Source organism: Montipora foliosa, chromosome 5 (genome assembly GCF_036669935.1).
Source record: "Montipora foliosa isolate CH-2021 chromosome 5, ASM3666993v2, whole genome shotgun sequence".
In the NCBI taxonomy this organism is placed as follows: Eukaryota; Metazoa; Cnidaria; class Anthozoa; order Scleractinia; family Acroporidae; genus Montipora; species Montipora foliosa.
Window position 1 is genome coordinate 33,749,419 of NC_090873.1, and position 12,500 is coordinate 33,761,918.

The 12,500-nt window shown below is 38.9% G+C and overlaps 1 protein-coding gene across 1 annotated transcript in view; it reads right to left on the bottom strand.

The window, feature by feature from the left end:
- The window catches only part of LOC138004003 (2-oxoglutarate dehydrogenase complex component E1-like), a 37,563-nt gene that overhangs the window by 11,545 nt on the left and 13,518 nt on the right, over positions 1 to 12,500 (bottom strand). The window contains exons 6-13 of the mRNA XM_068850371.1: positions 11,459 to 11,555; positions 8,200 to 8,437; positions 5,928 to 6,036; positions 5,076 to 5,146; positions 4,059 to 4,187; positions 3,047 to 3,109; positions 2,232 to 2,348; positions 474 to 626 (exon numbers count right to left, since the gene is read on the bottom strand). Of these exons, the coding sequence (XP_068706472.1) occupies positions 474 to 626; positions 2,232 to 2,348; positions 3,047 to 3,109; positions 4,059 to 4,187; positions 5,076 to 5,146; positions 5,928 to 6,036; positions 8,200 to 8,437; positions 11,459 to 11,555 (977 nt within the window). The remainder of the gene's footprint in view (positions 1 to 473; positions 627 to 2,231; positions 2,349 to 3,046; positions 3,110 to 4,058; positions 4,188 to 5,075; positions 5,147 to 5,927; positions 6,037 to 8,199; positions 8,438 to 11,458; positions 11,556 to 12,500) is intronic.

The window sequence follows — 12,500 nt, forward strand, 5'->3', positions numbered from 1 at the left end:
GTAAAATTTTCATGTGTAAACAGAACTAACAGAAGGCACATTAGGCATCGGTGCCAGAAATCATAGGGGTGCCGAGCACATCTTTGGAGGAGTGTTTGCCACTCTTAAAATATATTTACCTTGCCACAACTTTGGAGTGTGGTGCCAATTTTTCAGCGTGTGTAAAAGGGGTTTACTTTAAGTTCAGCAAGTTGTTTGACTTTTCGAACCCAATATTTTTACAATGCAATCCCGTGTATGAGCAAATTCACATATCAGTGAGGTAAAAATGAAACATTGACATCAGCACGGATTCCCCTATTTCCTGAGACTAGTGCTGGAGAAATCACTCCAAAACTTCAAAACTTAAGTGTTGGAGCAAAAATTAAACCTTACTACATGTATGACCTCCACCAACATGTAGACTGTCCCTTGGCATTTAATTGTAAGCTGAAAATGGAAGAGATCATTTCAAAAGTTCCTCAGTTACAAACCTGGACCCATTCCTCTGTGACCACGCCATCCTCCAGAAGCTTTTGGGCATACAAATCCATGATGGGATTTTTTTTGGCAATATTCTTGTACATGATTGGCTGAGTAAACATGGGGTTATCCCCTTCATTGTGACCATGACGACGATAGCAAACCTGTAAAATGTCAAAGAGAAACAAGATTAGCGCCATAAGCAAAGTTTGCATGAAGGTATTATGAACTTTGGATATTAGGGAGCTTAAGCACGTGCGTTTTTGAGATGTGGACGGCAATTGGAAGAGAACATTTCGCGTGCCAGGATCGTGGTGTCTCCCAGATTTTTATACTAATCATTTTTAAGGGAGAAAAGATACTTAAAGCCGTGGACAAAATCAAGATTTAAAAAAAGGAGAGAGAGAAGAGACACTTGTCTCTTACGAAAAAGGAGAGAAGAAAATCACTGTAGGATCCTGCGTGTATATCCGTTGTTATGAATGCGCCATGCAGACTTCAATTCGCTTCAGAAATATTTACTTATTTTCTTTCGTACTTAAAGGCGATGTGTTCTTTTGACTCAATGTCGAGAGACAGTGTATCTTTTGCACATACGCGTGATTTCCTGGTAGTCAAGATTTGAGACCTTAAAATCGCCAGCGTTGGGCACAAACTGAATTTGTAGGAAGCGTGATTTCACAATAAAATTTGCCATCCTTCAACTGTAGAACTTACGATTTCATTTGTTCACATTACGTCACAGATTTCAAGAGCATTACATTGTAAACTTCAAAAGGCAACTACAGTGGCATTGCTTTGACCACTAAAAGCTATTATTTTATAGGCCTTCTCCATCAATATTATTATTGATGTTGCTGTCCTAAATATTGAGGTCTGACTTTCTATTGCCGGGGGTAAGGGGCTAAAGCTAATCTGTTTCAGCAATAAGAATAATTATTCTTTGTCTGTCTTTTAGTAAAGCCTGGTTTCGATATGATCGTCCGTATCGCCCCGATCGCCCCAGTCGTCTAAAATAATGTGTATCGCTCTAGGTCGTCTCAGTCGCCCGGGTCGTCAGAGATCGCCGAGGTAGTGTTTTCCATGTAATCGTCCCGATCGCCTCTGAACATTATTTGAAACAACTGGGGCGATCGGGGCGATCGGGGCGATCGGTGCGATCATATGGAAACCAGGTGCCTGTCTCTCAAAAGTCCCGAAAGTTTTCGGGCCTATTTTGGGTGCCACAATCCCCTTTACATCTTCGCAACGCCCAGGTTCCAAGCCATCAAACTTCGCAATCCTCTTAGTTTTTCTTACATTAAAAACATGTTAAAGCATCAGCTTTAAAAATAAGCAGATTGCAGTTTGACGACTGGCTTTTCGGGCCCGAAAAGTTGTCGGGACTTTCGAGAAACAGGTAAGGTATTAAAAGGTAAAGTCTGCTACGAGCCTAGAAGGCCCATCAGGCCGGCGCTTATCTCCGGTTTCTATAGCATGAAGCGACTAGGAGTATTTCTACTCCCCCCTGGATGGGATGCCAGTCCATCGCAGGGTTACCTCCAGCATTAAATTCGCCGGTACCCATTTATACACCCGGGTGGAGAGAGGCACCGTGAGAGTAAAGTGTCTTGCCAAGAACACAAAACAATATTTCCGGCCAGGACCTAAACCTAAACCACTAGATTTGGAGTCGAGCGCACTAACCATGAGGCTACCGTGAAAAACAGGCCCCAGGCTTAAACAACAAACGAGTTCAATGCAACTAGGACCAAGAAAAATGTCTGTACCAAATCAATGACAACATCTTTGCCAAACTCAGCCCTCCATTCAGCTGCTACTTTACAAACATGCATGACTGCCTCTGGATCATCAGCATTCACATGAAAAATAGGCGCATCTACAACCTAATAAGACAAGAACAAGCTTTATTTTTACAACTTGGTCATCAATGAAAATAAATGTAAAAATGCATATGAAAAAGTCAGTGCTTTCACAAACCTGCCTTCTGATTCATGCTGTTAGTAAGAGCATGTACAAAAATGCCGGCAGAGTGGTTTTTACTTGTCCACAAGCATTAAACTCGTGTGGCCTTTGGCCTGGCACAAGTAATGAAGGAACACACCTGATGACGATAACTTACTTAAAGTATTTAACCTTCCTGAAGGAGATAGTGGAATTTTATGCTCGGTAAGAGATAAAAATTAACTTGTTAATGACGACTGGGATTAAATACAGTATTATAGGGAAGATATCATTGATGTCACCTATTGTCATTAATGTGCCAACCAGAGCCTCGTTGGCTGACAAAACAAAGGTTCTTTTGTTCCTGTGGTTGGCAAATTTGAATAACAAAAGCAATGTTTGTAAACAGATATCTTCGCTATAGAAAGAAATTACATTACTTGTAATAAGAGTCAAAGCTATGAACTTCAGATTACTAGTCCAGATCCCTACCTTTGAGCCACACGAGACTCATAGTACACAATTTTTCAGTTAATGTACATTCAACATACCTGAAAGGAGCATTCTGGCCAAAAATGTAATGAAGGAAATGAACTTTTTGTTTAAAATGTAAGAATGTATCACAACCCAGGATACAAACCTTAGCAACATCAGTGCAATAAGGAGAAGAGCGTGCCACTCTTGGATCCGTAGTAAAGCCAATCTGAAAGAAAAGTGAGAGAATGAAAAGAAAAAAACATTGACACTTTCATGTCAATGCCAACTAAAAGCCGAGTTTGAAGGCTTTGGTGAAGAGTCTTCCTTACCTTTTCAAGCAAATAGAAAAATTATACGAAAAGTTGGGGTGCAAAACTTTACAACGAAGTTGACTGTTGTCACTGTTAAAATAAATGGGCACGATACACTGTGTAGGCGGGAGAAATCCCTATCGGCGGCTCTTGAAGTTGAAAGCCCCGATTATGTAATTTAGGTACAGATAAAGGTGAAATTTTAACTGCTACAGGATTTACTGGAGTATATAGTATGATTTCGTTTTGACCTAGTTGAGCTGCGTTGTTGCTGTGCTTGTGACGGCGATTAGAGAGACACTTATTATTATCATTATCATTATTATTACATATGCATCACCTAGCTGGAGCTTATCTGACAGCTGTTAACCTTGCCAATTATTAAAGAACTTCAAGACAAATAATGAGAAAGTTTGCCTGGTGGTAGCTCATTTTCAAGTCTTCTTAACCTGTCAAAATGTCTGCTTTGAAAGTCAACACGTTAAACAGTGCATTGTCAATCACACAATACAAGTTAAACTCTACTGATAAGTGCATGAAATCAAAGTGCAGAGATTTTAAAAGGCAATTGCCCTGCCTATCAAGGAAAATCAATTTGAGGGGGCCAATAGTATCACTGGTATGACAATTCGAATCATACCGGAGGTCCCGTGTCACAAATAACTTCCATGTTTATTAGTTCCCTGTGGGACGTTAAAGAACCCACACACTATTCAAGAAGAGTAGGGGATGAAGTTCCCGGTGTTGTGGCTGTCCTCTGTGTGTATATGGGTGGGTGGGTATAGCAGGTCCACATCAGCTGAATAGCTGCCAAAACGTCAACCTGCTTAACCAAATAAATAAATAAATAACAAACAAACAAACCTGATTATTGACAACAATGTGGATGGTGCCGTGGGTGGTGTATTGTGGCAGAGCACTCAAGTGAAATGTCTCGTACACCACACCTTGCCCAGAAAATGCTGCATCACCATGGATGAGAACACTCATGACCTGTATGTTTGAAGAAAGGAATATTATGTTACATTCTATAGAGTACCGAAGTGATGACGTCACAAAAATGTATTTTTTGAAATTATGGGGTATGATGTCATATTTCTTATAGAGGATCCTAAATGATGCCCTCATACCCAAAATTAGCTCTGAATTGCAATTCCCGATGGAGATATAAGGGATCAAAGTTTGATAGCATCCCATACAAACCCTTCAAAATTTGTTCTGGTTCCTTCAGTTTGGAACCAGCTCAAAATTAGAGAGATTTATATGGGGCAGTATCAAACTTTCATCCTTTATATTTCGGCTGGGAATTACAATTAAGAGATGATTTTTGGCAAGGACCCTTTCCTAAGGACGCTCTATTTGAAAATGGCGCCAAATCCCATAATTTCACAAATTTATTTTTTTGTGACATCACACTTCGGTACTCTATTAGGGAAGAATTATTGAGGTAATGCTTGCTTACTGAAAACTACATTAAGTTTGAGAATTTTTTATTATTTCGTACAAGGACCTTATACTATCACATGTAGCTATTAAAATTTTAATTACAAAAACTGAAAAGTTGAATTGCCTGGAAACCTGAAAGAAACCAGTAACCCAAATTTGCCGGGTTGAGTTTTTAATTTCATAACTTGCCCATATTTGGTCTATTTCATGTCTTGTGCACATTATTTCAGTCTTGTACCATATAAAATTGGTGAAATGGTTCCAAAGAAAGTTAACAAATAATAATCATTTATTATTCCCATTAATGAGCAATAATCTTTAAGACACAAGAAAAAAAGAAAGCAATACAACAAAGAAAAGAGTACTACAACACTTTTCAGTGATTGTCAATGTAGTTTCAAGATTTCTAAGGAAATTCAGGAAAACTTTGGTAACCTTTTTGCCTTGTGAGTCTCCCCTGTAAAACTGCTCTGATCTCGTCTTGCCTTCAACTACAGGATCCACAGCTATAAGAAATGCGCAAACGTTACTTATATTCCAGGGGTTTCAGTAACTTTTGAAGTAGATGCCTGGGCTAATCAATAGAAGTGGAAAGGCAGAGTAGCTGGCACTGAGAGGGAAATTTCTGACAAACAGACAGCAGTATACTGAATACAGCTGGTAAAAGGCTTCTAATGAAACCCCTGTATTCTGTCACAGAGAGACAGAAAAAATGACTATCTGTTTACAAGTAACATTAGAGCTCCAGGAAAATCTTATTGATTGTCTGGGGCAAGCCGTTTTTTTTAAAAATCTCATCGTTTTTTAGGCCTAATGAGGCCTATGTTTAGCATTAGTAAAGGTATTTCAACAAGTGACCAGGCCCTGGTTGTTCAAAAGGTGGACAGGGCTATCCACAGGACAAATCAGTATCCATTAAATAGCCCAATTGGTTTCACTATGACTTATCCACTGGATAGTGATTTATCCAGTGGATAGTACTATCCATCATTTGAACAACTGTCCCCTGTACTTTAAACTTGATGTTAAATTAATACAGTGCATGTTTACTAGGGGATTAGAGTTGCAAGGAAACTGGAGCTTTGTGATGCTACGGGTACATGTAATATCACTTTTAATTCTAGACCCAAAGTGGCGATGCAATAGTTGAAAGAAGGAAAGAGTAAAGGGACACTTTCTGACACCTGTCAAAGTCACACATGACAATCACCAAACAACAAGACATTACAAAGGGCATACAAAACAGCCAAAGTCAAGAATATAGCAAAGGAAAAGAAAGCAGCAAACCTTCCAAATGTGAAGGATTTGCAACGACAGCCAAGCGGATTATCTTGTTTGTTGCCCTGTTCAGTCGTTCATGTGACATTCCAAGATGATACTTCACATCTCCTGATCCCTGTTTTCAAAAAGGTAAAAGGTCAATATTTATTTTAGCAGAGCTATACCTTGAAAATTGTTTTATTACTGGGTTGCCTTATAAGGCAAACCCAGTCGAGGTCTTCGTTTAGTTTGTTTGTTTTCTTTTTTTTAGTTTTTTTTTTTTTTCCGTGTCGGTAAAAGTCTTGCCTGTCACTCCCCTGGTAAGTGGTGTCTTTGTGTATAGAGCCTTCTGGGCGTATTTTCTTAGGATCGAGAGGGTAGTGGAACTGTGTAGATTTCTCTGTTGGACACAGTAGAATCATTAACTTAGCCTGCAATGGCGTCGAAAGTCATGCAACGCGAATGGCGTTTTAGTGGATCCTTAAACAAAATATACCCTTATGGAGCTCAATAATGGAAAGTCAGTTGGATAAACTAGGCATGAATCTCAAAAGCGACGAGTACTGGACCTCGACAACAATCTATCGCCCGTCGAGACGAAATCAAAGTGAGCAGTATTTACCTGAAGTACATGGTAATTTGACACAATTGAGTTTCTTGTCTTCACGCACGCAATGAAATAGGAAGAGGTTTTCGCCTCTAAGAGCAAATATGTTGTTTGTTTCAATAAAATTTTCGCTGGAAAAGGATTCTGTGGTATTTTCTGCCTTTGTGAATTATAATATCATGTTGTGTATTGAATTTTCGAGCTTAAGGTTGAAATGTGATATGGGAGAAGTTTTTTAGTATTGCTCTGTAAGCATGAAGGGTTCACAGGCCTGTTGGAAGCGTGCTTGAGTTTCAACAAAATGAGCCCCAAAATCAGTGAAAACTTGTGACGCAGATGAATAATAAAGTAGCTGCTATTTCCAAAATGATGGAATTACCTGGTGATAAATAACGTCGTACGTGTCTTGGAGAGTAAATTTTGACTTTGCATAAATAAGAGTTGGGCGATTGTGATCTTTGTTTTGACTTCGCTCATTTCATTGTCAAACTTTATAACACTTGACAGAAAAAGAAACTTACAAAAACCCGGTATCTTGCCATCATTTGACACAGATGCTTCACTGTTTGGCGAGTAAACATACAGCGGTAACTTAATCACGGCGCCCGCTGAATTCCGGCCATGTCACTTTCGATTTTGCAATTTACTTGAACGTAGCAAAAATCTCCCAAAATGTTTGTCGCTGATCGTAACTTTTTATATTCTATATTCACGGTTCAAAATTAATGTTGTTTTGATGTCGTAAATATTTTATTCTCGATCGACCGTCCGGGAAACTTCCTTCTGCTCTTTCTGAAAACTGTGTATCAATAGTTATTTGCTTTTTCATCAATATTTGTTTTGCATAAAGCAAGCTAACAAGATCTGTACCTTGCTGAGTTCGCATTTGTTAGAGTTAATAGTATTTTTGGTCCGATGCTTCTGTTTTAAGAGGGGTACATTGTTTCGGTCTCCCATCCAAACACTAACACCGCCCGGCAGGGCTTAACTTCAGTGAACTTTAGTATTAGAAAGCCTTCAGATGCTCAGAGGGCACACTTGTGGTAAAAAGAAGTTGTGAGGGAACTTGAAAATTATCAACATGTCAGCCCAGAAGCCAATGTTTCTCGCTTCTCTTTTATTTGTTATTCTTCAGAGACTGGAATGCTGTATTTCAATACCACACAATTCAGTGCCTTCTGATTTTCTGTAGCACGTACCACAGGCAACCCAGTGTATGCTTCACAGAAGCATCTCGTTTAGGCTATTGAATGAAACAATTCTTTGAGGGAGAATTTCATTTTGGTATGAAATCCCACAAATGTGTCATGTAAACAAAGAACACCCACTCCTTTTAATACGAATTTGGCCTCTCAGTGGACTGGAGCCAGTAGCACATCAGCAATATTTCTGTTTTCAATTCACACACATATTTAATCAATATCAAGTGTGCCTTCATGTAAACATGACACGAAATCAAGTAGTCATTCTGGTAAGCAATTTGCGCCGGAGTGAGTTTTCTCATGTGAACAGCCCCTAACAGGATTCCTCTCTCTGTATACCTAGCAGTGCAGTCACTGTCAGAAAGATACCACATGTCTGTAGCTAGATGCTTGGATGATCTACATGCACCAATAAAAACTAATTAATAAATTAATTAGTGACAAGTTATGTCCATGATTTTGTGTTCTGTGATGTCATGCAAGGACATACCTCATCAGAAGCCTCCAAAGAGGAGTCAAATTGAGTAAAGAGCTGTTCCAGAGATTTGCGGCAAACATTGGCCAAGACATTAAGCCTCCCTCTATGAGGCATTCCCATGATGATACTCTCAACACCAAGTTCACTTGACTTGTCGATAATCGTCTTCATTGCAGGGATCAAAACTTCACAGCCTTCAATTCCAAAACGCTTCTCAGAGCTCCATTTTTTGGCCAGAAAAGCTTCAAACCTGTTACATGCAGAAAGAGAAACAAAAATGCAACCAGAGAACTGGGCAGAAGAACTGACAATGGAGACTAAGAAACCAGGCATTTGGATAAAAGTGAGGCTAGAGTTTGATTTGACGGCCACAGGGTCTTCACTTGCAAACATGCTACCCTCTTTAAACAAAGTCAATGTTTGTTGTTGTTATTATTATTATTATTATTATTATTATTATTATCATCATAGAGTTCTCCTCATCATGATATATTTATTTAACCTCATTACCACATGTACTATACCTGTAAAAATAAGCCAGTTAACTGAAGACAAGCATTTATATTTAATAAACAGTGACAATTGAATTCTGTACAGTGACATTTGAATCGTACGTGACCCTCCACGGGAAAACAGTGAATAAGGTGAACACACGCGCACGGCACGTTGAAACAAAAGGAGCATGACTCAACACGTTAGCTGCGGTTAGTAGCCTGTCTCATCAAAGTTGAAGCCTTTGTTTTTTACACCCACTAAAGACAAAAGAGCGTGCAATGAGCTTTGCATGCCCTTACATGCTCACCATGTCAACTTCTAACACGCTGAACCTTTTAATTCTGTTTTAGGATTGAAAGGATAAAAAAGCCCATCTCGTATGAACTATAAACTACTTGTGTTATCGGTGTTTTATAAATAAATCCTTGCAGCAAAAGCTGTCGCATTGATAATTCTATTGAGCCCTTGTCGATAAATCTTTGCAATAACAGCTCTTTTTAAAATCACAATGGCAGAAAGAAAACCACTGGAATGAAGGAAACGGCCGGCACTAAAACAACAACGTCATCAACACGACCATTTTTGGAGCAATGACAGAATGCAGGGCCAGAATCAAGGGAATTTTGTTTAGTGGCTCGTTTGGCTCGGCAGTGGATGAAAGAACGAAGAATAATTAATTTTGTGTGACGTTTAGTCTTGGGTTCATATTATTTAGCGGCTCACTTGGCCTAGCAGTTGATGAAAGAACGAGGAATGATTTGTATGTATGTGAAGTCTTAGGTTCATATATTTAGAGGTAATTCGACAAAAATTAATGCAAATTTAGCTGTTATTTGACTACTGGCACAAAATAAAATTTTGCAACTACAAAAATCGTAATATTAGTCTAACTGAACTATTTCGCCGTTAATGAAGTCATCCCTCAGTTGATGACAATTATAAGGAAGGGTATTTCGCCATTAGTAAAGTTTATTGATGGCGAAGTCGTCATTAAAATTTAAATACTTCGCCGTCAGTAAAGTTCCGTTAACCGCTATTTTATCCCTCAGTTTAATACTTCTGTTTTTCTGGTTATCGCTGTCGAAGTGAACGATGGTTAGAATTGTCTTTCCTCCATGCGCTGTGTTATATTGATTTGTTGCATAAATACAAAGGACGGAAACAAGTGCAAGAGGCAAGGCCACTGTATTAAATTGAAGTCAGCGTGTTTTGTGACGCATTGTGTCACATACATTGTACTGTGGAGGCTATGTATTAAAACTACCCAAACTGAGGTTGTTGTTATCGTTTGTGTTTGCTTTTTCACGACATAATTTAAAAGAGCATTTCATCAAAGCTCAAGGGAAGTTTTGTACTACCTGTGGACCTTGCTTATTTGCACAAGCATGGCTTTTTTCTGGGAAGAGCAATGGAAGCGCTAAATGTGAGCAAAAGGACCCAACGCTGTTTCACCATAATTCTGTAGATTAGCTTTCTGTAAATTGGGCATGCAAGTAAGCGCAACCAGTGGAGTTTTTAGCTCAGTAGACCGTCCGACCATCCTTGGTTTATCATCGGCAAATCAGTGACAAACAGCAAACAGAAGATGCTGCTGACGTTGGAAATGAACATCAGTATTATGTTACACACAAGTTGACTGCGTAAATTTCACATCCATTTGTTGACAAATCAAGTAAGCATGCAGAATGAATTTCATGATCTTTGAATTAACTTACATCTTGTTTATAATAAACAGCGGTAAACTACCGTAAAATTTCAAAAATACGCCCCTCCAAATATACGCCCTCCAAAGCGGCAACGCAAAAACCCTCCGTCAAAACGCCCCTCCAAATGTAAGCCCCCGGGAGCTTGTACTTGGAAAATTGCCCTCAAATACAAAGTAAAACAAAGCAAAAATGGTAAATTTAATTCCAACTATAAGGCTAGCCCAATCGATTCGGAAACGCAAATTTCCCTCTGTCGATAAGCCACTCCGAATATAAGCCCTTCCAAAAATAAGCCCCTCGAAAAGGGCCTTTGAACATTATAAGCCCCGGCGCTTATTTTCGGAATTTTACGGCGCTCTACTTTGAGTCAAACCGTATTTGAAGAAAAAGCACAGAGCTACCGTGTCAAAGGAATTTAATTTGTTAAACTTGTGTCTACCGGGTTAACAGACCATTCTTGCATGTGCACACGCTAAGCATGTCAGACAAGTATTGTGCGAACGTGTTAGGACCATGCCATGCACGTACAATCACCTAATATTCACTGTTTTCCCGTGGAGGGTCACATACACATACATGTACACATACACATAAATGTATCTACATGCAATACGGTCAACTCCAGTCTTGCCTGGCCCCACTTTGTCTCACCAAAATAGTAAGTGGAATTGGTGCATTACTGTTGTATGAACTAAGAAAAGTCAAATTTGTCAATTAAATCAAAACTTAACCCATTGACGTCCAAACCGGCCGAAACCGGCCAGACTTAGTATTTTACTCTGTCTAATGCCAGACGATTTTACTTGTCAATGGGGAACCCCTGGGAGTCAATGGGTTAAAGTACTTTGTTAAAAATCCCTACTGTTTCTACATCAGCAACTATAATCCCAAGGATAGAGTGAATTTAAGACAAATTGCCCCTTATGAATTTATTGATCTGTCACCAAAAACAACAAAAAAATGGTCATATAGGTCTTGTGTGATGCCATGCCATAGATCAAGTTAATAAAATTACCAAATTTTAAAGAAAACGTTTAGGTGGGTTTTGCCTTTACAATCAAATTTCATACCCTGTGGATCGGATAAGTCTCTTCAGCAAGGTTCTCTTTTCCTCTGGGTCCAATGAAATAATTCCTGGAATTTCAAACCTCTTCCTTATCCAATCACCTTTTGAAATAACAGTGAAAACAAATTTTCCTCTCATTCTGGAAACATCTTATCAGTACACATCACAATAAACTAAGGTGACATGAAGGAAAAGAAATTTAACCAACTGAGAAACATTCGACTTCTGGGCTCAAACCAAGCGATATTAATACAATTTTTTTAACTTTAAAAAAAATTAAAATTTATTAATTCTTTCCTGAAGCTCTCAAAAATAATAAGTATTGGTTGAAATTAAAAAAAAAAAAGCCTTCTCTGTATAAAAAGGATTTTCACTTTCACCCTATGAGGACTGTAGGTCCAGCAGTCGAAAGCTCGTTGTTTCTTGTAATTCTTAACTGGAGAAAACACTATTAAATTTATTTTAAAAAAAAATTTAACTATCCTGGTTGCAGCTTCTCTAACATAATAAGTATTGATCTTTAGTCAACACCTTTACTCAGGGATGTAGCTAAGAAAAAACTAGGCAGGCTCATCAATAAGCCTAGTCAGCTCTTTTGGACTTTTTGGACCAGGCATACATGTATAAGTTCTCAAATGTTGAAATTTCAGCTGGCGATAAGGTCTCCATGAGCCAGTGATTTTCACCAGCAGCTGGCTGTTAGCAACGTCCCTGTTTACTTCACCTCCTTAGAGTAACTGTAAATGTGAATGCTTTGTTTATAGTGGAAGTACACTTCACTATCAAGCTAGTTTACAGGCACCCCACTTTTATCAATGTGAAGGAAACAATTCGAAGTTAACAGAAACATTATTAAGAACCCCAACTGGCAGGAGGCAACCAGTTGGATATTTACAAAGCGTGGTAGAGTTGAATCCGGGACAACCGGAAACAAATCCTAACCAGAGGTTAGAACGGGATTTGAACCCGGAGCAGCTGGGTTCAGAAGTGACACAACCGGAAATCATACATGTAGCTTCTTCTCCGTCTTGTGCCAGAAATTATTT